The sequence below is a fragment of the Rhinatrema bivittatum genome, chromosome 16, assembly GCF_901001135.1.
Source record: "Rhinatrema bivittatum chromosome 16, aRhiBiv1.1, whole genome shotgun sequence".
In the NCBI taxonomy this organism is placed as follows: Eukaryota; Metazoa; Chordata; class Amphibia; order Gymnophiona; family Rhinatrematidae; genus Rhinatrema; species Rhinatrema bivittatum.
This window is the reverse complement of record NC_042630.1, coordinates 17,860,496-17,886,414: the sequence shown is the minus strand read 5'-3', so window position 1 is coordinate 17,886,414 and position 25,919 is coordinate 17,860,496. Positions and strand designations below refer to the sequence as shown.

General features: G+C 42.1%; 2 protein-coding genes across 3 annotated transcripts in view; both read left to right on the top strand.

Annotated features, from left to right (window-relative positions):
- Positions 1-5,624, top strand: part of ARHGEF15 (Rho guanine nucleotide exchange factor 15) — a 31,881-nt gene extending 26,257 nt beyond the window's left edge. For both annotated transcript variants that reach the window (XM_029580725.1, XM_029580724.1), the window contains 2 exons: positions 4,595-4,699; positions 5,206-5,624. In XM_029580725.1, coding sequence (XP_029436585.1) covers positions 4,595-4,699; positions 5,206-5,390 — 290 coding nt within the window. In that variant the 3' untranslated portion in view covers positions 5,391-5,624. The remainder of the gene's footprint in view (positions 1-4,594; positions 4,700-5,205) is intronic.
- Positions 5,625-19,288: 13,664 nt separating this feature from the next.
- Positions 19,289-25,919, top strand: part of LOC115077956 (vigilin-like) — a 106,888-nt gene continuing 100,257 nt past the window's right edge. The window contains 1 exon segment of the mRNA XM_029580416.1: positions 19,289-19,541. The gene's annotated coding sequence lies outside the window, so the exon portion shown is untranslated.

Sequence of the window (25,919 nt, the reverse complement as noted above, 5' to 3'; positions counted from 1 at the left end):
CCTCTCCCAACAGCTGACAATTTTCCTTGGCCATCATAAAAAGTGGAGATAAGAACATAAAGAACGTAAGAAGTTGCCATACTGGGTCAGACCAAGGGTCCATCAAGCCCAGCATCCTGTTTCCAACAGTGGCCAATCCAGGCTACAAGTACCTGGCAAGTTCCCAACTATCCCATGCTACTGATGCCAGTAATAGAAAGGGAAATAGAAGAATCAGATGGGAGATCTTAGTTCTCTTCCTTTTCTTCCCCATATGCCTGCCACCAAGGAAAAAAAATGAGAGAGGGAGTTCTCAGTTCAGAAATGACAAACTTACCGACCAGATTTTCTTCCAAAGAGGTGAGCGCCTTTGGCGTGCAGCTTCGGCAATGCGCGCTTGTGGCTGCATGCCACAGGCAGGGAGACTTTATAGATGTTATTGGCGCCTCTCGCTGATGTCACTTTAGCTGTCTCACGGATCATGCGCTCTCTCCTCTTTCACTGGCCCCTGCCTTTCTAAATGTCTGATTTGACGATTAAAGGCAGTACGTCAACTCCACTAGAAGATAGGATAGCTTTCAAGCTGTTCCTTCTCATCCTTAGGACTCTCCTTCTGAGGAGTCTTTGGATTCTTTCTGTTCTCCAGGGATTGCACCAAACAAATGACCAGACCAGGTGCTCGTATGACATTTTCAATACTGTGTCTTGAGCTACCACCATGAAATGTCGAACAGAAGATAAGTTTGGCTTATGGCGTCAGGCCTCAGAGATGATGTACATGAAAAACTAGCTGACACATTGTGTACAGGTGAAAACCTGTTTGGAGATAAGGTCTTAAGAGGCTGTTTAACATTTGAAACAGGGAAGCCAGGGTTCAAACCCCACTGCTGCTCCTTGTGACCTTGGGCAAGTCACTTCACTCTCCGTTGCCTCAGGTACAAACTTAGATACTTTCTTATTCTGAGGAAAATTGTGTGTATCTGACCAATATTGAATCTTCAAGATTTGAATTATTTTCTCAAATGAGAGAAATTCAAAATGAACTCTCCCTAAACAGCATTTTTCTCTTCTTCACAAAGGAAACTAGTTAACCTCAATAAACGTTTAGACGCTTACACTCACATCCGAATCACAGGAAGTTTCTCAAATTCACGCTCAAAATTAACACTTCCAGTTCAGAGCTCTACTGTTTGGTCTGTCATCAACACCCAGGTTATTCACAAAATATCTGATGGTAGTAGCAGCACATTTACGAAGGAGGAACATGCTAGTCTTTCCACACCTCGATGACTGGCTAATATTGAGCACATCCTTGAAGGAATCACTGCTCTGACGCAGCTCACGTAGTCCACCTCATGCATCAATGGTGTTTCGTAGTAAACTTTGAAAAGTCCAATTTGCTTCCAATCCAGCAACTGGAGCTCATCGATGAGCTCCCCACCAAGAAAAACGTACCTTCCGCTTCAGAAGGGACTCAATCTAAAGAACCTGGTTTAAATGACTGTGACAAAACCATGGTGACTGCCAGGCCTTTTTTTTGGCTATTGGAGCTCATGGCATCCATGGTATATGTTACTCTTCTAGTGCACTTGTTTATGCATCCAGCTCAGTGCCATTTGTGCACCCACTGGAATCAGTCTCCATCCCCTCTTCATGGCATGGTGATTGAGCAAAGGGAACTTTCATTCTGGCAGGTGCATTTATATGCAAGACACGCATCTCATTCCCTTCAAGGTTGGGGTGCATACCTCACTCATATGACCATTCAAGGTTTCTGAAATGCACAGGAGTCACATAAACCTCTCTGAGCTCCAGCACATTTAAGGCCATGGTGGTTTTCGAATCTTGGATAGTGAATAAAATTCTTCAGGTTTGATTTGGCAATCTAGCCGCATGTTCTACATAAACAAGTAAGAGGAACAGACTCCTACAGACTGTGCGAGGAAACAATGGTGATCTGGCACTGAGATTTCTAATGAAATATCCACTTACCCACAGTTTGTCTTCCGGGCATACGCAGTCCAGTAGCAGACACCTTGAGCAGACAGTTACAAACTGCTGAGTGGCCTCTTCATCTAGGCATGGTGGGACACGCCAGATCTCGATCTCTTTGCTTCCACATTTCTGCTCAAAGATGCCTTCACCTCAAGCAGCTGCTGCCAACACATTTGCAATTCTATGGTCCAAAGGTCTTCTGTATGCGTTTCCTCCACTGCCCCTCATCTCCAGAATGATCCTGAAGCTGTGACATGGCCACAATGATCCTCATAGCCCCGTTTTGGCTACAGCAAATGTGATTCCTGTGGCTCCTTTGCTTATCCATGTGACTGCCCCTTTAGCTTCCCCAGCTTTCCAATCCTTCTCACACAAAATCAAGATACTCTGATTCCCCCCAACTTCACCTCTCTAGCCCTTACTGCATGGATGCTGAAAACCGGATGATTAGAAGTCTCTCTCTTTCACCAACGTTACATACAGTCTTGTTGGCAGCTAGGAAATCCTCCACTAGGAAATCCTATGATAATAAATGGACATGATTCTCTTCCTGGTCTACAGTTCAAAATGAGGATTTTTATCACTGCTCCATTCCTCATATCTTGATACCTTCTCTACTTATCCAAGATGGGATTGAACAAAACCTCATTCAGAGTCCATCTCTGCTTATCAGCACATGGCTGGCAAACAAGTATCCCCCCACTTTCTAATCTCCAGATTCATGGAAGTTCTCTTGAACCTCAACCCACCGATTAATACACCTGTGGCCCAGTGGGATCTAAACTTCATCAAGCTAGTTAACAGCCCCTTTTGAACCTCTGGATACAAATGATAACTCGATTTCTTACTTGGAAAGTGCTCTTCCTCATTGCAGTGACACCCGCATGACAAGCGAGTGAGCTGCAGGCAGGCACTGGTCTTATCAGTCATACATGCAGATATGACAATAAGATCCTCTTTAAAAACACATCCAAAGTTTCTTCCTAAAATTTTCTTCTGTTAAATCAGGCCATTGTATTGCCTTCTTTTTACATTGTGCCTCATAATACTCTGGAAGAAAAGAATGTTGTTTGTGTATCTACAGATGATGAAATAGTACAGGAAGTCCGTGCAGTCTTTTGTTTCTGTATTAGGTTAGGGACAGTGGATATGAAAAAATTTAGGTGTACAGGTAGGGACAAGCTAGCAGGAACTAATGTTTATAGCTTAGGAGTGCTTGAAACAAAGAAACTTGAACTGTGCACGTCTGTGTACTACACAGTATAATTCCTCGTCTCCAGTCCCAACTATTTGGTACAGATAGAATCAAGCTAAGAGAGCAGATCTGTGCCCCAGTACTTTTAAATCTTCATAATCCAGGGGAGAAATCATTTAATCTTTTGCCAATTCCCAGTGGAGATAGACTTGAGGTTACACTACTATGATAAAGGAAGTGAGATTATTTAGCAAACTAATTACCGAGTCTAATTACTGACCAAATAATCATTGTCTTTTCTTATTTTGTATATCTATAAGTGCCTATATAACTCCATTATATCTCTATCTATATATTCAGTAGATATAGAAAACTTTTTGTGCTTCACTCTGTGTTTTGTCCTGATCATTTTTGGCACTGCAATCAGTCTATTACAGTTTCTTACAACTACCTGTGCAGAAGTAAACCCCACCTAGATGGCTTTCACAGTGCATTACTTATTATCAGCCCAGCCTTTGTATATGAAAACCCATCCGATACAGTCAATGGCTGTATCAGCAGCTTTTCATAACTGTGTCCATCATAACTTTGCAAGGCTGCAAAGTGGTCTTCTGTGCACATGCTCACAAGGTGTAATTGTTTAGACAAGGAGTCCCAATCTGACTTTGTTTGGACATGTAGTTCTACAGACTGTTGTATATAACAAAAAAACAAACAAAAAAAAAGGAAGAGAACAGATGGCACTGCTGTTGAACATATTAATTTTCCGCACAAAAAAATCCACAAAACAAAACGAAGATGAGCCACGATAAGCTTAACGGGCAACTAGAACAGGTTGTATTTTAAGTTCAATTGTTGACAGTTCCTGTTTTCTCCCCCTACAATTTGAGTTTGGGCATCCCAGTCATGTTGCTGTCTTGTCCTGCTTGGCCATGGAAAAAGCAAAGTTGCTCACCTGTAACAGGTGTTTTTCTGTGGTCAGCAGAACAAAACAGCCACACGAACTCTCTCTCTTCCCTGAAAAGTTACATAACTTCTGCTTCAACTAAGTATAAGGCTGAGGTGGCTTGTGCGGTGGTGTTGGCGTGAACCTAGTGCGCATGCTCAGGAAAACTCTAGAATCTTCAGCTGTAAGAGACCAGCGCCCGACTCTGCGCTTTCACGGTGACGCCACCTAATTGTGTGGCCGTTTTTGTCCTGCTGTCCACGGAAAATACTTGTTTCAGGTAAGCAATTTTGCTACCCCAGGAAGCTTTTTTTTTTTTTTTTTTTTTTACTGTGACCTTGCTTCCTGCCGGGGCTTCAGTAAGCTCCCTATGCTGTCAGATAGATAATTGCAGTAATGGGCTGACCAGTCTGTTACAGTCACTGCGGCATAATGATTTGCTCTGCTGTAGCCAAATTATCTACTTGTTCTCTCTACAGATTGTCTACAAGTGCAATGTGTGGAGCCTTACATGGCGGCACAGGCAGACGAGCTGAGTCTAGAACCCACTGATATTATCAATGTTCTCAGAAAGACTACTGAAGGTAAGAATCCAGCAGTCTGCAGGGGAAAGTTTAATCAGGAGAGAGGGTTGAGGGATTGTAGTTCATTGAATTCCAACCATCTCCTTTCCCTTCCATTCCAAAATTACCGATCTGCCTCACACTTGGCTGCATAAATGAGTCTCATGCGTTGGGTCCTGGTTTAGACCAAATGACATTGGCATGAAAGATTTCTTGACCATGAAAACAAATCTTTGTACTTGTGAGTGGCTGCCTACAGAACACGGACATCTAAGCCTGAATGGGCAAAACTACCTAAAACTGGTTTTGATACTTTGATTTTTATAGCTAGTTTAATAAAATGATTTTAACCCAATAATAATTTTGATAAGATGGACTTTATCCTTTTAAGTTTCATGTCCTTTTTTCTAGCCAAGCACAAGGCACAAAGGTTTTCTCCCGTTTGAGTCTGTGGGGAAAAATACTTAGTAAATAGGTCCCAAAGTTTTCCCACTAGCGTCTGCTAAGCTTGATTTCCTGTTTCACAGGGTGGTATGAGGGCGTCCGCCTGTCAGATGGCTTGAAGGGATGGTTCCCCTCCAAATATGTCCAGGAGATCACCAACGAGCATGTGCGGCGGAGGAACCTGAGAGAGCGCTACCGTGTCTTGCAGGTGGCACGACAAATACAAGTTACCCGTACCACCAGCATCAAGAAGTACAGCTCAGCATGAAGGCTGTGGGGGAGAGGACTTTGCCCAGACCTTCATTTAAAGAATGAAATAAGAGACATAGATGGAATGGTTGGATTTACAGTCGGGATTCTGAATCTCATTCCCATCTGTGGTGATCTCCAGGCATCTCCACTGGGATTCCAGAAGTTCTCACATTGAGAGGTAGAATCATGAAGTTCTATCAGAACAAAAAAAAAAAAAAGGGGGATTCTTGCTCTATTGTAACTTTCTGGAGTCTACACCGTGAGGGTTCAACCTTTTGTCGGCCAGTAACTGAAGATGAGAAACTCCAAAAGTGTGATGTCTTCAGCCTTTATCAGAATCTACTGCCAATATATGTATATGCAGAAGTGCACTACAGCTGCCAGAAATCTCCAGATGTTTACAGGCTGCTCCTCGAGATTGCACAAAATCCAAACAGAATACTGTTGTGGCACAAAGATTTTAAACCATGCGGTGCTACTTGTAAAACTCTCCAGTGGCTACAAAAGGCCAGGGTGCACACACGGGAATATGTTATGCATACGCGTTATGCATGTTCACCATTTGCTGGAGACACAGAATACTGGCAGGCTGATGTAAGTGCAAGGGTATATAAAGGTGATAATCAGCGAGTCTGTCTGTCTCTGTCTTCTGGTTGGCACGCATAACCCAGTTGTGTCGATTGACCTGCCTGAAGAGGAAATGGTATCTTCAGAAGAAATGCTACTAAGGGTCAAGTCGTTAGCATGAGAGGAGGATGGCAAAAGCATAGGCTTCTGTCTAATGCTTCATTAGGGGGACTGTAGCTGAAAATCTCTAGTACAGGTGCAATTTTAAGTAGACCCTTATGTGCACTCTTGGTTTTTGGGGTTTTTTTTCCCTAGTTCTTTGATCCAACACCCATAAGAGCTCAGAACGCTGGGATGTTGTTTGTTGACCCTTGTATCATGCTCTCTGCGTGTCTTTCTTGTACTGCTCTCTTCCCATCAGTCACTCGCAGTGTCATTTGGAACCACCCCCTCGATCTACTCCAAATCTCTTCTCTGCCAAACTAAAGATGGCTGGAAGATTGGTTTTGTTCTACTGCTTCCGGCTTAGCTAGCACAGCACTACCTCACCTAAAATGCCTTGAAATCCTGGAATACAATGCCTAGAGAGAGCACAGAAAGGCAGGAAATAAGGTGTTAAAGCAAAATTCCTCCTGAAATCTCACAACATAAATGTTGCACATGCTTTTGGCTTGCAGGAAAACCAATTTTGGTATGTCAGCTGTGTAACAGTGGCATCCATTGCTCGGGGTCTGGGTTTGGTGCAACAGTTTTTGAGATGAAAACCTGATTTCACAACTGTATGATGAAGGATTAATAAAAGGAAATGTGTGAGATTTCCACTTTAGGCATAATTTTTGTGTGTGCCAGCTGTGGGTTACCCATGAAGGATCAGGGCATGCAGGCAAAACAGAAAGTAAACAATTTATAAAGAATGCAAAATCTTTTCCTCAGTTATAGAAGCAGCTTGAGCCTCTCTGAGGCATTCCCAGTTGCACTGTGAAGGACCAGAAACAGGCACCTTTAGAAGGAAGGTGGCAAAAAATGAATTGTAACTAGAGATCTGAGACAAATCTAAGCTGGAAGACACAGAGCAGCCATATACACAGGTGTTATCTGAAGGACTTATTCTTACACAGGGACTTTTACTATCACAGGGATGCTTTAAATGTATCCAGAACATTCCTCTTCTGATCTTCATTCCCTACAGAAATGTATTCATACAGTACGTAGAATGTAAGCTTTTAAAGTGTGCTGCTTGCGTGCATTTCCGTAGGGGATATTTCATACGAACATCATTTTTCTTCCTCTCCTTGTAGTTCAGCAGCCTGCCTCCTTTCTCCCCAGATTTTGTATGTATTTATATTTTAAATCCTGCAATTGCATCACAACCTGCTGTGTTTAATTGAGGCACAAACTGTGTGAACTGCATCTGCCGACTCTCTTCAATCTTTCTGACTTTGAATATTTAAACTCTGAAGGACCAGGCTGAGTTTAACTTAATTATTTTGTAAAATATTCAGTTATTTTATTTTGCATATGATTTTTATCTTAAAAAAAAAAAAAAAGGATTGTGGTTTTGTCAATCTTCCTTGTTCTAGAAAATGTCTTGTTCAATCAGTGCCTCATTGTATTGTGATATTGCTGACAATGTATTGTGACATTGTTATGAGTGAGTATCCTCTGCTTGCCAATGAGGTGCCAGTAATTGCCTGAAGATTAAAACTTCACTGCGGAAAATGGGCCAATGGGATTGATCTTTTGATCTCTCTCATTTCTTCCATAGCTATCCCAAGGAATAAAAGGATTTACAATTCATAAAACATTGGCTGCTCCTGAATCCCTTTACACTACTTTTACTAATGTCTGTACCTCTACAGCAAAATGTTTTGGCTGACAAAATACTGATTGATTTGATGGGAACATGAGAATTGCACGGTACTTAAAGTGATAAGTACAAATGACATTCTGAGACGCCATGAGATCAAATTTAGTAGACTGCACTCATGAAGATGTAATTGCAGCCTTGTATCAATTCTCTGACATTGCTGCAGCTAATCTTTGGATCTTTTTCTGAGTAGAGGGTTGTAGGTGAATCAGCAATGTCCCTTTAAACTGCAGCACTCAACTTTCAAACTGTCTTGTAAACTAATTTAGTGATTTGTTTGATCGCTTTTCTAACTATAAATCAAAGCAATCCTCCTACATAAATCTTAACACAATACGTGTCTCACAAGAGCCAGTCTCTCTAAACCAGTGGTTCTCAACCCTGTCCTGGGGACTGCCCCCAGCCAGTGGGGTTTTCAGGATATCCACAATGAATATGCATGAGAGAAAATTTGCATACACTGCCTCCATAACATGCAAATTTTCTCTCATGCATATTCATTGTGGATATCCTGAAAACCCGACTGGCTGGGGGGGTCCCCAGGACAGGGTTGAGAACCACTGTTCTAAACAGTTCAGTGTGTCAGAGACAGGAGCCGCTAACTATAACGTGCTAATTCATCTCATTTGTGCATGTGCTACCGTACGTCCAATATATGCACGTATTTTTCTGGGACAACTTGCAAGAGTGCTACTAGGTGACTCAAGAATTCTTGTACTGTATTCCAGTTTAAATAGTAGTTCAAGTCAAAGATAAACTGGACATGCTACATGTTTTGCCTGTATGCACAAATTGGGAGAAACCTTGCCCTATAGTATTTTCATATTTTTAATTTTTAAACTGATGATGCAAACAATTCTAAGCATATTCAGCCACTGGAGTCTCCCAGGGGATCTTCAGGTCCACCCTCCCCATAGATTCATACCCTACATTCCCCGCTGGAGAAAGGCTAAAATGACAGAAACAGCCTGCCACAGACAAAGTGAACACTCCTTGCAAACGCCTCAAAAATTGACTAGACTCAGAAATGACACACAAGTAGATTCTTAAGGGCTTTCAACAGAGTGGACATTATGGAGGAGGAATAGCCTTTTCGTTGCAAATGCGACCTCTCAAGGGTGAAAAAGAAGGATCATCCATGATAACTGGACCTTGAGCCAAGAGGCCTCTGCTCTCTGAAAACTTCAGCAGTAGGCCAAATTTGGAATAGATCCAGAGGAGTGAGAAATTTGCCTTCTCATACTGAAACAAGAACCTACTGGAGAATCTCCATATTGAAACGGGAGACATGAAAGCTGCTGTTTACCATCTTCAAATGGAGAATCTGTCTGTAAGAGCCGTCTTTCTTTGGAACTAAAAAGTTGATGGAATAGTATCCTAGACCTCAAGCTTCTAGAGAATCAGGAACCACTGCCCTTAACAACTGTAACCTCTGGAGCATAGTCTGCACTACCACCCTTTTAACAGCTGAGGAGCAAGGAGAAACCATAAAGGTGATGGGGATCAGAGCAGCTAACACTAGAGCACATCCATGTTGAATAACCTCCAAGTCCCATTGGTCTGAAGTTATGTGGGTCTATTCCAGGTAGAACTGCTGTAGGCGGCCTACCTACAGGCAACACCAGAGAGTGAACCTTTCTGATTTAATTGGTAAGTTTTACCGGTCATGGAGGAGGCTGTAGAGTCCAGTCTCAACTTCATTGAGCCAGAAAAGGACTGGTTCCTGCCCCTGAATTGAAAGGACTGCTTGCCTAATCTATACCTCTTGGTATCATGTGCCTTGCCTATGTTGGGCCAATAAAAGACACGTGTCTTTTCTTCTGGGAACCAATTAGGCTTGTGATCTCCCAAATCCTTCACTAGAGTAATTTTCCCATGAAAGGAAGTTTATGTAGATGGGTCTTCGACCAAGGATCTGCTGCCCAATGCCTTAGCAACAAGAGTCTCCTAGCAGAACCGATGGAGCAACTGAATGAGATGAAATTCTGATAAGGTCACAGAAGGCATCTGCAAAGCTGGAGCTGACTCTAGGTGGGCAGCCTCATCCCCTTTTGGAAATTATTGGACCCAGCACAGAAGAGCTCAAGACACCATCCCACCACAAATTGCTAACTGCACTGACAACACAGAAAGAAGTAAACATTTTTAAAAGGAATCTCAATCTTCCTATCCTGAGGCTCCTTAAGAAAAGTGCCACCTTCTACAGGAATAGTTGTAACTGCTGAAACCAGTGCATCCACAGTGGACATCAAGAACAAGCGCTGGGATGGCTCCTGCAGTAGCAGATACAGCTTACCAAAAGGTTTAACTCCGTTGAGCCTATAATCTGGAGATTCTCATTCTGCTATCGCCATTTCCTCCAGCTTGAAGTGAAGGGGGAAAAGTCTTAGTGGACTTATGCAGACCTTAATAGTAGGATCCCATTCAGGAGCTTCTTCTGGGTCGTCTTTTGAAATTTTTAGGGCAATGACCATCTGATTAATAAGGGACACAATCTCAATCCCTAAAGAAAAGCCTGGCAGTCTTTCTCCATCAGGAGTGTAGGTGGTCAATTTAGAGTGGTATTGAAGGAACTCGCCACCAAAACTTAGTGAAACTTACCTCCACTGCTGGCAACATGCTTGAAGAAAGAGCCTTCAGCTGTTCTATAATTTATTTCCTATTTCCTTGTTTTTAAAAATAAATCTTTAAAGGCGAAGAAGCCAGAAGAAGTAGAGAAGAGGGAGGAAGCAGACTCAAAAGATCTTTTTTTTTTTTTTTTTAAAATATCTGCCAACTCAGATCCCTTGGGCTCAACCAAACTCCCTCTGGGGCTGGAAACCATCTGAGCAGGCATGCTACCTTGGTATTTGAAAACCAGGAGCTTGACCTTAGGATACTGGAGAACCCCCTGCCTTACTCCAACCCCAAGTGTTAGGAAGGCATTGTCAGAAATAATCCTGCACCACCAGTACGTCCAACCATCTGCTGGAGGTAGAGAATACGGAAGAATTTTCTAGACTACATCATGTTAGCACCTGTGATAATGTCACAGAGAAAGCGGTGCTCTCTGTCTCCATCTGCTGGTAGGGAAGAACAACCCATTAGTCTGCAATAGTGTAGCAGGATGAGGAGGAAGGTACATTTGTACCTGCATAACATTAGCAAATTTTCAAAGAGAAACTTTCAAAATTTGAATAATATTAGAATGGTTAAGAGTACCTGCCCATTCTTCAGCTATTTGTGTGGATGGACTTGGGGAAAAAATATGCATGTATATTTTAAAATTCAATGTATGCGTCTAGTTTTCTAAATGTATCCCTGGTAACACTTGTTTTTTTTTATGTGGCAAATAGTATGCATGTAGTAAAATACATGTGTTCTTTATAGCCGCTACAATTTTCAGTTATCAGGCTTTACATATATTTCTCTGACGTTACATGGTTATAACCCAACTAAGCCTTTTGAAAATATACTCCTTTATGACTTAAGAGAAATTTTCTATATTGGCAAAGAAATAAAAAGAAAGATTTATTTATTTATTTATTTCACATTTTTCTATACCGAGCTTCATGGTTGAATACCATATCAGATCGGTTTACATCGAACGAGGGATAGAAACTTGTAACAAAAAACGGAACAATAAGTTATAATCAGAAAGAGAGCAAGAAAGTTACATTGAACAAGGACTATAAACTTGGAGGCTTTACAGCTTGGAAGTAAATAGAGTAAAAAAGGCCCGAGTAGGGCCATAACTTAAAATCAAAAGTCATAAGATAGTTTAATTGCGGAGGTATTGGATAAGAGGCATCTCACAAAGAAGGCATGGTTCCATGGCTCGTGAGTAGGATGGTAGATTATTGTGTGTCTGAAGGATCCAAGAAGGCTAGTCGGAACAGCCAAGTCTTAAGTTTTTTTTTAAAAGTTAGTAGGCATGATTCCAACCTGAGTTCTGCAGGAAGGCTATTCCAAATGTTTGGACCTGCTAGAGAAAAGGCTCGGACCCTGGTCGAAACTAGGCGAATGGTTTTGGTTGGAGGGGGTTGTAACTCTCCTTTGTGGATTTCTCTAATCGGTCTGTTGGATGTATGGAGTTTGAGGGGAAATTCAAGGTCAAGATGAAAATAGTTATGGATGAAGATGAAGATTAATGAATTAATGAATTAATTAATTAATTAATGAAGATGAAGATTAATGCCCAAGAGACAGCTGCAAAAGACTTGCATGAAAATGTTTGGTCTTGGCACAAGGGGAGGAAGGAACAGGGATCCCCAGAACTCCATTAGAGCAGTGTAGTTCTACTTTTCTCTATGAACTAAAGGAAAGGACTGACAGTGTGTGTGTATTGGTGGTGTGTGTGTTGGGAGGGGGGGTATGTGGAAGGAAGGCGAACGCCGATAGTCTTAACGAGTTCCCTCCGGGAAAGGCAAGCCCCTGTGCACAAGCTGAAAGCTCTCAACTGCTGTGTTTACGGCAAAGGCGATGATGATGAAATGCACCAGAGGCAGCTGCAGTGCCTCAGGTGTACCCAAAATTACCATGCTACAGAGAGCGGCACCTGTAAATGCAAAGTTTCCAAGGATTCCAAACAGACCCCTAATAATAGAAACATGACAGCAGATGTCTTCGAGAGACAGTTTTCGGAGATGAGCAATAGAAGAAGCCATAACTCTCACGTGATGGGCTTTTACGGAATCAGAAACTTGCAGTTCTGCTAAAGGTGTAGCTGTATAGAATGTACTCAGCTATCCAGTTTGACACAGTGTGCCTGGCAACTGGTTACACCTAATCTGTTAGGGTCATCTGATACAAAGAGCTGAGAAGACTGGCAATGTGGCTGAGTTCATTTCTTGAGGTAAACTAATGCTCTTTTCAGTCCAAGACATGAAGGGCTTTTTCTTCTTCATGCACAATGATGCCTTGGGAAAAAAACAAAAACGTAGGCAATATTGACTGATATGAAAAGCGGAGACCTTCAGTAGAAACTTCAAGCGAGTACGGAAGACCACTCTGTTATGGAAAAACTGCATATATGTTTGGTAGTGAATGAGAGCTTGGAGTTTGCTGACTCTTCCAGCTGAAATAACTATTACAAGGAACACTGCTTTCCATGTTAAGAATTTTAGCAGAGCTGGCTCCAGCTGCTTGAAAGGAGGCTTCATCAGTTGATAAAGGACAACATTTAAGTCCCATGGAACCATGTTTTTTGCACCAGAAGCTTGACATGCAGTAGACCTTTCATGAATCTATATAGTAACATGTTTGCTGTCAATCGGAATATGATGTGCCTCTATGGCACTGAGATGGACTTGCACCAAAGATGTGACGAGACTAGGGTTAGGGTGGTGGAAGCCTCCATCATTAGTGTTACTTTATAGTGGCGTGTGTGCAGAGGAGCGTCTTCATGGAGGATTGGTGGATGTAACCACCACTGCAATTCTCTTTTTATTTCTCTTGTGTTCTAAACCACAGAGGACAGTGCTTGGGTTAATTGATCCCACTAAGAGCACAGACCCCATTGAAAATAACTGATATGAAGGCGGGTTAGTGGAACATAAGACCATATGAAATTGCCATACTGGGTCACACCAAGGAGTCCATCAAGCCCAGCATCCTGTTTCCAACAGTGGCCAATCCAGACTACAAGTATCTGGCAATTACCCAAACACTAAGTAGATCCCATGCTACTGATGCCAGTAATAGCAGTGGCTATTCCCTAAGTAAGCTTGATTAATAGCAGTTAATGGACTTCTCCTCCAAGAACTTATCCAAACGTTTTTTAAACCCAGCTACACTAACTGCACTAACCACATTCTCTGGCAACAAATGCCAGAGTGAAAAAGAATTTTTTTCCGATTAGTTTTAAAGGTGCTATTTGCTAACTTAATAGAGTGCCCCCTAGTCCTTCTATTATCCAAAAGAGTAAATAACCGATTTCACATTTACCGGTTCTAGACCTCTCATGATTTTAAAGACCTCTATCATATCCTCCCTCAGCCATCTCTTTTCCAAGCTGAACAGTCCTAACCTGTTTAGTATTTCCTCATAGGGGAGCTGTTCCATCCCCTTTATCATTTTGGTCGCCCTTCTATGTACCTTCTCCATCGCAACTATATCTTTTTTGAGATGGGGAGATCAGAATTGTACACAGTATTTAAGGTGTGGTCTCCCATGGAGCGATAGAGAGGCATTATGACATTTTCCGTTTTATTCACCATTCCCTTCCTAGTAATTCCTAACATTCTGTTGCTTTTTTGACAGCCATAGCACACTGAACCGACGATTTCAATGTGTTATCCACCATGACGCCTAGATCTCTTTCCTGGGTGGTAGCTTCTAATATGGAACCTAACATTGTGTAACTATAGCATGGGTTATTTTTCCCTATATGCATCACCTTGCACTTATCCACATTAAATTTCATCTGCTAATTGGATGCCCAATTTTCCAGTCTCACAAGAGCTTCCAGCAATTTATCACAATCTGCTTGTGATTTAACTTCTCTGAATAATTTTGTGTCATTGGCAAATTTGATTACTTCACTTGTTGTATTTCTTTCCAGATCATTTATAAATATATTGAAAAGCACAGGTCCTACTACAGATCCTTGAGGCACTCCACTGTATATCCTTTTCCACTGAGAAAATTGTCCATTTAATCCTACTGTTTCCTGTCTTTTAACCAGTTTGTAATCCATGAAAGGACATCGCTACTATCCCATGACTTTACTTTTCATAGAAGCCTCTCATGAGGAACTTTGTCAAATGCCTTCTGAAAATCCAAATACACTACATCCGCTTCACCTATATCTATTATTATGAACCCCTTCAAAAAAGTGAAGCAGATTTGTGAGGCAAGACTTGCCTTGGGTAAAGCCATGCTGACTTTGTTCCATTAAACCATGTCTTTCTATATGTTCTGTGACTTTGATCTGTAGATCACTTTCCACTATTTTTCCCACCACTGAAATCAGGCTAACTGGTCTGCAGTTTCCAGGATCACCCCTGAAGACCTTTTTAAATATTGGGGTTACATTAGCCACCATCCAGTCTTCAGGTACAATGTGATTTTAATGATAGGTTACAAATTTTTACTAATAGATCTGAAATTTCATTTTTGAGTTCCTTCAAAACCCTGGGGTATATACCATCCGGTCCAGGTGATTTACTACTTTTCAGTTTGTCAATCAGACCTACCACAACTTCTAAGTTTATCGTGATTTGGTTCAGTCCATCTGAATCATTACCCATGAAAACCTTCTCCGGAATGGGTATCTCCCCAACATCCTCTTCAGTAAACACCAAAGCAAAGAAATTGTTTAATCTTTCCACGATGGCCTTATCTTCTCTTAAGTGCCCCTTTAACCCCTCGATCATCTAACGGTCCAACTGACTCCCTCGCAGGCATTCTGCTTCGGATATATTTTAAAAAGTTTATACTGTGAGTGTTTGCCTCTACGGCCAACTTCTTTTCAAATTCTCTCTTAGCCTATCTTATGCTTTATCCTATTTTCTTTGGATGGATCCTTCTTCCAATTTTATGATCTTTTAGCTAGAATAGCCTCTTTTACCTCACCTTTTAACCATTCCAGTAATCGTTTTACCTTCCTTCCACCTTTCTTCATGTGTAGAATACATCTGGACTGTGCTTCTAGGATGATATTTTTAAAAATGTCCATGCCTCATGCACTCTTTTTACCTTTGTAGCTGCTCCTTTCAGTTTTTTTCTATTTTTATCAAAGTTTCCCTTTTGAAAGTTTAGCACCAGAGCTATGGATTTGCTTACTGCCCCCCTTCCAGTCATTAATTCAAATTTGATCATATTATGATCACTATTGCCAAGTAGCCCCACCACCGTTACCTCTCTCACCAAATCCTGTGCTCCACTGAGATTTAGATCTAAAATTGCTCCCTCTCTTGTCTGTTCCTGAACCAATTGCTCCATAAAACTGTCATTTATTCCATCCAGGAACTTTTATCTCTCTAGCATGTCCTGATGTTACATTTACCCAGTCATTATTGGGGTAATTGAAATCTCCCATTATTACCGCACTACCAGTTTGGTTAGCTTCCCTTATTTTTCTTAGCATTTCACTGTCTGTCTCATCATCTTGGCCAGGTGGAGGGTAGTATACTCCTCTCACTATATTCTTCCCTAACACACAAGGAATTTCTACCCATAAAGATTTGATTGTGCATTTAGTCTTATGCAGGATCTTTATTCTGTTGGATTCTATGCTATCTCGGACATAAAGCACCACCCCGCTTCCCAGATGCTCCTCTCTGTCATTGTGATATAATTTTTACCTCGGTATAGCACTGTCCCATTGCTTATCCTCCTTCCACCATGACTCTGAGATGCCAATTAAGTCTATGTCATCATTCACTGCTATACATTCTAATTCTCCCATCTTCTTAGACTTCTGGTATTAGCATACAAACATTTCAAAGTGTGTTTTTTGTTTGGTTTTGTTTTTTATTCTGCTTTTTAATTATCATTCTGGTTTTTAATTATCCCTACTAAATTGGAATCTTTTAGCTCAGGTCTGTTTTTAATTACAGGTACTTGGTCTACTTTTCTTATTTTTGGCACCTCATGGGTGGGATGCCCTAATTCTAATGTATCATTTGGATCCTTTGAAGATACCTCGGAACCACTGCTGTCTACTGAGCCTTTACCACATCCACCCATAGGCAAGCTGTAGTCTTTCAATCTGAAACTAATGAAGGAAAGGTAAATACTTTTACCGACCGCAATCTAGCAGGGAGGATAGCGAGCCAGGTGGAAGATAAGGAGGTAGCTAGACCTCCCATCCCCAACCCCATGCTCAGCTACTGAACTAGAGTAGCCCCTCTTTCAGGGTGTAGGCAAATCTTTTTATTTATTTTTTTTATTAAGGTCCAGACTGCAGGTTTTGCATCTCTTCTATCTGCAGGGGACAGCAGGTGCCATGCTAACGAAGCAGTTGTCAGTAAAGCTTTTCTTCTCTGTCGTCTTCTACTGATAGGGAAGCAAAATCCATGCATCTGGACTAATTGATGGTATGAAAAGGAATGGCAATTTTCTGACTCCAAAAGTTACTGGATGCAGCAAGGAGTAGTGCATGTAAAAGTGTACATAAAACCTCTAGTAAAGGCTAGCACCCCCATGCAAATCAAGGCATTATTTATTATGGCCAAGGCTGAGCTGTACTAACTCAACTTGTAGTTTCTCAGCAATGGAAACTTATCTCCTAGACAGACTTGGAATACAATTTACAGTGGTAATGTGCTGGAGGCATGCAGCCTGCAGAACTAAACTGCAGCAGTAAGCTAGATTGCTACTTACCCTACTTCTCCCGTCTTTTTTCCAACCTTACGTAGCTGCTCCCACCATGATAACCAGCTGCCTCTCACACACTATCCTGTTTGCTCTTTGCTAGTGTATTGTTGGGTCTTCTTTCTCCTGCCTCTTAATTTAAGCATACAAAATAAGCAGAAACCGTATGCTGGGCATATAAAAGATTTTTATGCGCACAAAACACCATTGTGATTCGTACACAAAACTCCTGACGCTAAGGGACTCCACTCCCTCCCCACGAGTTAAAATGTGCGTTCAACCTATGCAAAAGGCTGCAAGCGCATTTTAACTTCATTTTTGCGACATCCATTTTTTACTTTCAATATATTAGCATACCATTTGCTTAGTGCAAAGGAGTAGATTTTTGTTTTCGTTTGAAAAAAACTTGAATTTCAGCAGTCTCGATGATTACTCTAAAGGCCCTTATTGACTTGCTTAGCACGAGGCTAAGGTTTCAACAGGTCCTTACATCATTTATTTTTTCCTCAGCATTTTCCTCATGGACATAAAATGGAGAAAATCCTTCAGGTAGTATATCAGACCTAATCATTTTTAGCACTCTGTTTAAATAATTAAAAACTTTTTTTTTTTTTACAAAATATACATGTAAAAAGTTGAATATCAATTTTTTTACCCTCCCCTTTTTTGCTTCTTCGTCCATGCTTGGCCGTAGAGCCAGCTACATTTTCCCAACCCTGGTAGTGAGAAGATGAAATAAAAACTGAAATTGCATTAAATTAAATGCAAAATAAAAATTGCCACACCACAAGGGAGAGGCACGCGCTAATGAATAACCAATCCCCCTTTCCACAAGCGCGCAGTTCCCCACCTTGCTTTCCTCTGCCCGCGCGCCAGGTTTCAAAGCGTGGGGCGGGGATTCGCGCGCCTCAACGCAGGCGCAATAGCACGCCAACCGCCTCTGCACTTTTTATTTTTTTGAAGCTACATTTCTTTCAAGCACTTAATATAGAGCGTGTCTGGTTAGAGCCGGTGGGGCAAAGGAGGTAGAAAGTTGGTCCCGCCCAGTTGGGGGTGCGCGCTGACGTCCGCAGGAGCGGCGGCCGAGGCTGTCGTCGGCGCGCATGCGCGGAGGGGACGGCGGTTGGTGGACGCTGGGCGGCCGGGAAGGGAGGGGGATGTGAGGAGGCAGCGGTGTAGGAGAGGAGCGGGGAGAGTGTGAGAGAGAGAGAGGCCGGTCGTGGCGTCTCTTGCCCGGGGCGCTGGATGCTGCTCTTCTTTTTCGAGCGGAGCGGGTGAGAACCGGGGGGCCGGGCCGCGGGTGAGCCTGGAAACGGGGGTCGAGGTACCGCGCTGTCATTGGAAAATGGAGAGGGGGTGGTGCGTTATCTCAGCCGGGGCCTGACGGGGGGGCCGAGGTGAAGCAGAAATAGGGAGGGGGAGGAGGTCAAGGTGAAAGGGGAAGGAGCGAGGAGGGATTGGGATTAGGCAGCATGGGTCAAAGGGGAGTTTCTGGCTGGAGGGGTGGGGGGTGACAGGGACGTGGTCGAGCATCAGTCAGAGAGACCGTCGTATAGCCCTTCTGTTTATCAGATCAGGCTCCCATATGGGGTCACGTTCGCACCGTATTTGGTGTTTCTGTGCCTTTTATTTGTATGGCGTATATTACATGGTCTAACAGTACTTTTTGTTTCCTGCATTGGGTAGATAATCGATTTATTTTTAAAAAAAAACGTTTTTTTTCACATGTGACTTGTTTTGTTTCTCTCTATTTTTCATTTAGCTGTTTGCTCATTTTATTTGAGAAGGGAAGGTAGTGCAATTCTGCATACCTTTCAAATAACCTTTAAGTGTATTTTTAGGCTGCAGGGTTTATTAGCAATGTTGAGAGAAAATCAGAAGGAGAGCGTGTGGCTCATCAAATTAGCACTTTCTTTGGTAGTAAGTAGGGTTTGGATAGCCCTAATGCCAACTGTGAGAGAGAGTACAGTTTCAATTGTGTATTGGAAAGATTTTTTAATCACCTGATGCATATCATTTTATAGTTCTAGCAAAATCTATTTTATTATCATTGGCATGCAGCAATGTGACACTGTGTGACACTAATATTACCAGTCCAAGACACAGGGGAGTAATGTTTTAATAAGTGCTGCAAGTACATCTGCTATAGTCTGTGTAGGGTATGTGGCCACCAGATTTGTATTTAGTCCACTGAAAATTGAAGGCTAGTCAGCCAACATGGTATGGGGGTATTCTGGATGAGGGCATCTCTATAGTTGTGAAGTGGACTTGTGAGATTTGAGACCTAGTTCAGGTTCTGAGGAGATAACATAGGGAAATTATTGGCATAGGGCTGCAGGGATCCCCAAGGGAAAGTGCATGCAAGCAAGCTCCTCCTTTTCCTCCGACAGCCAATAAGCTACAAGTGAGGAGTATGTCTGCCAGCTGTCAGTGGAGGTGGGAACCAGCAAAATGCTTTTTGCCTTGGAAGCACTAAAACTCTCACCTTTATGTTGTACAAGAGTCACCACTTAATTCGGTGTGCAAGTAAACTTTAGCATCTCACTGACTAGGAAAAAAGTAAATTCAACTCAGGGCCAGATTTAGGCATAGGGAAGTGCCTAAGGTGCCCAAAAATTGAAATGACTCCTGCTGCTCTCATATTTCTGGGGGCAAAATATCCCATTTGTGGGCAGTATAATCTTAAATCTGGCCCAGATTCATCTGACATGATAAAAATGATGTATGTTATGTTTCTATATGTTTCTATGATATGATAAAAATAAAAATGATGTATGTTGTTTCTACTTATATATAGGACTGTAGAGTGCCTTGTAGAGGAGGGCAACAAAAATTGATAAAGGGGATGGACCTGCTCTTTTATCATGAGTCTACACAGATTAGGGCTTTTCAGCTTGCAAAAGAAATGGCTAAGAGGGAACATGTTAGAAGAATGAGTGGGGATTGCACAGGTAAATAAAGCCAAACAGAAAAAAAGAGAGAACCTGAAACAAATATAGAAAGCACCGTTCTAAACTGATAATGAAGGGTATTGGCAAGCCAGGAACAATATTACACCTCTTAAGACCTGAATATGTCTAAAATAGTCCTCTAAATCCAGATGCAGCAAACTACCTATATATATATATATATATATATATATTGTACTTTTGAATGCAAATAAAAAAAGAGTTCAAGGCCAAAATCTAAACTTGTAACTGTCTTAATAAAAATAATCATATCCTAGGCAAGCATTCAAGAATATTAAATGCACATAATAATCCCATAGTCCAGACAAACCCTGTCATTAGGGGGGAACACACAAAGTTGTAAGCAATTATCTTGATGGCGTGTACAGGAAGGGCCCTATTTACATTTTCAAATAATACTAAATTAAGGGGACACACCATGAAACTAACAATAAACAGATTTAAAACAAGTTGCAGAAAGTATTTTTTCACTTAGTGCACAATCAAGCTGAGTGAAAAAGTACTTTCTAGCATAGAGGAATATAAGAGAGGTTTGGACAAGTTCCTGAAAGAAAAGTTAATAAAACATTATTGGCCAGATAGACTAGGGAAAGCTATTACTATCCCTGGGCATAAGTAAAGAACTAGATAATCTTTTTGGGATCTGCTGGGTACTTGTGACCCAAACAGGCCACTAATATAGTAAATAATGACAGAAATATATCCAAGTAGTCCATTTAGTCTGCCTAGCAGATTGCATAGGGTGGTAATGGCTGCTGCATGCAGGCTACTACACTTAACAGAAGACATGGGGGGTAAGTGCTGCTCCATGCAGGTTACCCCAGTTAATGCAGGCTTTTTGGGTTTTTTTTCATTTCCATCTTTTAACCATAACATAGTATTGGTGGCAGATAAAGACCAAGTAGTCCATCCAGTCTGCCCAGCAATTTGCTCATAGTAGTTCTGTGCAGGTTACCCCCATGTTTTCTGTTATGGGTTGTAACTACTGCTCCATGCAGGTTACCCCATGCCTTCGGTTAAGGGTAGTAACTGACACTCCATGCAGGTTACCCTTATGCACCCCTTTCTTCATTTCCATCATCTAGCCTCTAGGTATCCGCACTGTTTATCACATGCCCTTTTGAATTCAGTTACTGTTTTTGTCATTACCACCGCTTCCGGGAGGGTATTCCAGGTGTCCACCCCCCTCTCCATGAAGAAATTTTTCCTGATGTTGGTACTGAGTTGTCTCCTCTTGAGTTTCATTAGGGATCCTCTATATTTCATTAGGGATTCTGTGTTTATTCCACACCCCCTTGAGTTCCATTACCATGCTTGTCTTCACTCCCTCTTGTGTGAGGGCATTCCAGGCACCCTTTCTGTAAAGAAACTTTCCTGATGTTTATGTCTACTTCCTTGGAGCTTCATATTATATCCCTTTGTTCTGCCTGGGTGTATGGTATGTTGATTTTTTTTGGGGGGGGGGCAGTTGTCTTTTTTTGTTTATTTTTGTTTTACCCATTTAGCATCTCCTTTTCCTGTCCTTCCTTTCCTCTGCATTATCTACTTTCATCCTCTTCCTCTATTTTTATTTTTTTTTTTACTCTTTCTCTGTCTCTCTCCACTGTAGCTCCTTCCCATCTCTTCCTCTAGTGACCTAGAGGCACTGTTGGGCCCTGTGGCTTACCAGTTCAGGCCACATGATTTGTTCTACAGGATCCTGTACTGAGCTGCAATAGCACAGTGCTGAATGTGGCCTGGTAGTCTTCTGGAATGAAAATTTGTTTGACCAGGCACTTGCATTAGCAGCATTCTCAGCCCTTGTGGGTAAGGAGTTGCAGTCATTGTGCAGTGGCAATAGCTATTGCCTGGATTTAGGGTCCATGATTGCAGGGTTCTAGTGCATGCCCCCCCCCAGCTGAGGGCTGTCATTCACTTAGGTTAGGAGGGGATATGAAACATTAAAGTTCATGGAGCCAGATGCCAGTTCTGATTGAGCTGGAATCCAAGAGAGTAGGCAAAAACTGCTGCCACCCCCCCCCCCCCCCCCATGCCTGCCTTTAATAAAGAGAAGAAGAATTTATTTATTTGTTGAGTTTTGTAGAGCCATCATAACGGTTTACAAAATATACATTTTCTTAACAGTTGTGCAAAAAGGTATAACAAGGTGGATATTAAACAGAAGTTAAACATTTCAAGCCCAGAAAGTATTATTAAGTGGGACGAGGAGGGTATGTAGGTTCTGGTTGGAGAGAAGTTATTCTGAGGTTTTTGGGTGAAAGTTCAATTGTGAGTTGGGATGATCAGACGTATGAAGGTCAGTGTAGCATTTGCGAAACAATGTTTTTAGGTCTTTTTGGAACGTTTTTAGGTTGTGCTGGGTTCTCAGATCTTTAGGTAGGGAGTTCCAAAGTTTAGGGGAGGCAATGGAAAAGGCTCTCTCTCTTGTTGCCAGATGTGCATCTCTGATGGGGGGGATGTTTAACATAGTGGCTGCTGGCATTAAAAGCAAACTCTGGAACTGTCCTGCTCGAAGCTTTCTGTATATGGAACGAGGGGGATTGAACATGTTTAATCTGGCCTAGAGAAGGTAATCGGTGGAGCTCATTTCATGTTTCTATTTCTACTAGTGTGTGTATTTTCTTTTTTTTTTTTTTCAAATGAAAGTTGTTAGTTTTGGCCTCTGTGTGTGCAGCTTTCTTTTCCTCATCCCCTGAATTATGATGAAGGTGCAGATTGATAGTCTTGGGACCTAGGCGAAAGATGGTAGGATATAGTCAGCTCTGCAGCCTGCCCCCAGAGTCCTCCAAGGTGGAGATTGGGGAGACGAAAACAAGCCCCCTCTTGCCTTATTCTGTAGAAGGCTCCCCCAGCTGTTTCTCAGGAGGCCAAATCTCATTACTGTCTTTTAAAAATAGACTGAAAGGCAGTTGTTTTCCTTAATACAGTGAAAGTTTTCTAATGTAAATCCTGGGTATTACCACTACGTTTTGCTGTTCCTAGTAACTTGGTAATTCTTTGACATGTTTCTTCTAAGCCAAGCACTAAGGACTAAAATTGTGAAAGGCAGGAGATTTTCTATGTAAAGATGCCTTATTCAGGGGTTATTAGTAGATGTGAGCATGCTTGTTTTCATCTGGGACCTCTTTACTATGCCTTCCTGTCTACTGCTGCCAGGCTGCATTGCCAACCACTGTGCCAGGCCTTTGTCTTTTTCCAGTTTTGTGACTGTTGAGGTCCTCAGGTTTTCTTGCTGGAGGGGGAGGAAGGCCAAGGAATGCAGTGCATGGCCAGTTAGGGCTCTTCCCCTAAGAAAGGAAGCACAGGGCTGCAATGCTACCAGCACTATTTGTGTGTACACAGCAAAACATACTGCGCACCAGAAATCCCGATATTTGTATACTGGCTTGTAGCGCACATATTTGAACACAGTTTATAAAAAGTTGCACAAAAATTTTTGCGCACATAGGGGCCGATGTAATAAAGTGCGTTGAAGCTGCCGCAAGTTTGTTTTTCCCACGTAAAGCCCTATATGGGAATGTAATAAGGGTTTTGTGCGGTGGGAAAAAAAGCGCATACGAATATGCTTACTGAAACGTGTTTTTTTTTCTGCGCAAGTGCATGCTAATGGCATGCAAAGGAGGCGATTAATCATGAGCAATGCAGGGAACCATGCTAATGTTAGTGCGGGTTTTTAATGTGGGTATTTTATCGCCTCGGTCAGGGCACAAGTTAAGTGACAGTACCGTCTCGGGGGGCAATCTTATTCCATTACTTGCATTGGCGTGGTTGTGTGTCTGAACAGCTCTGTTGTGATTTCGATGATGGAGATTTCTGATTGTGTCCAGCTATTCCTGATGCTGTGGTATATCCTGCAGCTTTGCCAAAGGATGACAGCAGCAGAAAGTTTGGCAGGTGATGGAGGTCGTGGCAGGAGAGAGAGGATCCGGAGGGCGCAAGCGGAGAGGAGGGATCATGAGGAGCAGGCTGTTCCAGCTAGATTAGTGCTTAGCTAGGTGCCTTTATGGGTGCCCAAGCGTCCAGATTCATGCCCAACTGAGTACGTATCTCGGCGACTGAGCAGCCAGATTCGTGCTTAGCTAGGCGCCTTTCTGGGTGCTTGAGTGTCCAGATTTGCGCCCAGCTGAGCACCAATCTTGGTGCCCAAGCACCCATGAAAATATTTGCCATGTTTTCTGCAGCGCACAGTTATTCGAATTATTAGAAATACATTTCAGGGTCGTACACTGAATTGGGAAACCTGTTCGCTCGCTTGCTTTTATATGTTTATTATCAATGCGGCTTTTCTACGAGGATGTGGCCACTTATTACATAGGGCCTAACTGTGCTTAGGTATGTGCATTTCTTTGTGTGTGTGGATTTCTGCATGCAAATAAAAATATATACCTGTATATTTTTTTACATCCTATGGAGGCACCAGCTTTAGCCATGTGCAGTGATCAAAATTTACACTCAACCAGAGCCTGTTTTACCGTGGCTCTTATTACATCAGCCCCATAGCCTTTCAGAAATTAGAAGGAACATTGGATACCGATATAGCACTAATCTGTCAACAGGAGCTGTCAATATGCATGTGTGTGAAGAGGGATGGGGTCATGGGGAAGCATCCATGGAAACTATAGAGACATCTGACTGCTGCTTTATCCAGCTTAAGAGAGGTTTTTGCTATCTGGAACAACTCTGTGGATGGATATTTGATAAAACTGTCTCTTACTTTTTTTTTAAGTTATTTCAAAAATGTTCATGTGGTTGTCCATCTGTCTCATAGGAGCTGTCCAGTTCATGGTGCTGATCAGCAGTGAAATGTGATTTAATAAACTCTGAGGTTTATTGGTGGTTAATGTTGTACATCTAGTGAAATCAAAACATAATTCTACTTCAGAGTAATTTCCCGGTCAGCTTTTTTTGTTTTTTGTTACTTCTCTGCTCATAGTTTAATTTTTCATATATAGACAGACACTGAATAGGATTTCATCAGTACACATAGCAAATAGTTGTACAATGTAGGATCAGTTTAAAGGTGGTGCTTTTCTTTATTACTTCAAATATTGTTTTAAGATACTTTGCATCTCCGGGAACAGTCATGTTTGGCATGGTGCTTCACATGTCATTGGGTTTGGTTGGTCCATATGAAGTCTGATGTTAGAAAAAGCATAAAGGATTATGTGGCATTGTTATGAACATGGCTTAACATTCTTGAAGCAGCCACGTGTGTTCCCGTAGCATCCCAGGAAGCTTTTGCTACTGTAATACTGTGTGGGTGAAAGGAAGTGTACAGTTCTGAGTTTGTGACATAGGCAGGTTGGTTGTGCGTCTGCAGCATGGTGTGGAATGTGTGCAGTAAGGTTTGCCCCTTTCGGTTTGTTCTGTATTGCCCCTGCGGTATACAAGCACCAGGCTGCAATGCTTTCTGGATGGTGGATCAGCCTTGAGTGCAGGAAGGTTATAGGAGAACTCTTGCCTTTTGCTCTTGCCCTCAGTGATCAGGACAATGTTTCCATTCCTAGGAGGTTTTTTTTAAAAATTCTCCTTTTCTCTCGCTGGTTCACCTGAGGCGAGTGTGCTGCTTTCACTTGCACAGCACTGTCCGAGCTGACAGGGAGCTCTGCAGAGGAGTTGTGGTGCCCATGGTAATCTTTTAATCCTCAGCAATCTGTTCCAGTGCCATTAAATGCTGCCTCTAAAGGTGTGCAACGACTGGCAAAGATTGTAAAGCTTCATTTAGAAACATGGATATGCTATACTTCATTGCAAGTCCTCTTTCCTTTCTTCCTTCCTTTCCATTGCCACTTATTAGGGATCCTCTCCTTACTCCCATGAGGAAGCTTGTCTTCCTCCCCCCAAA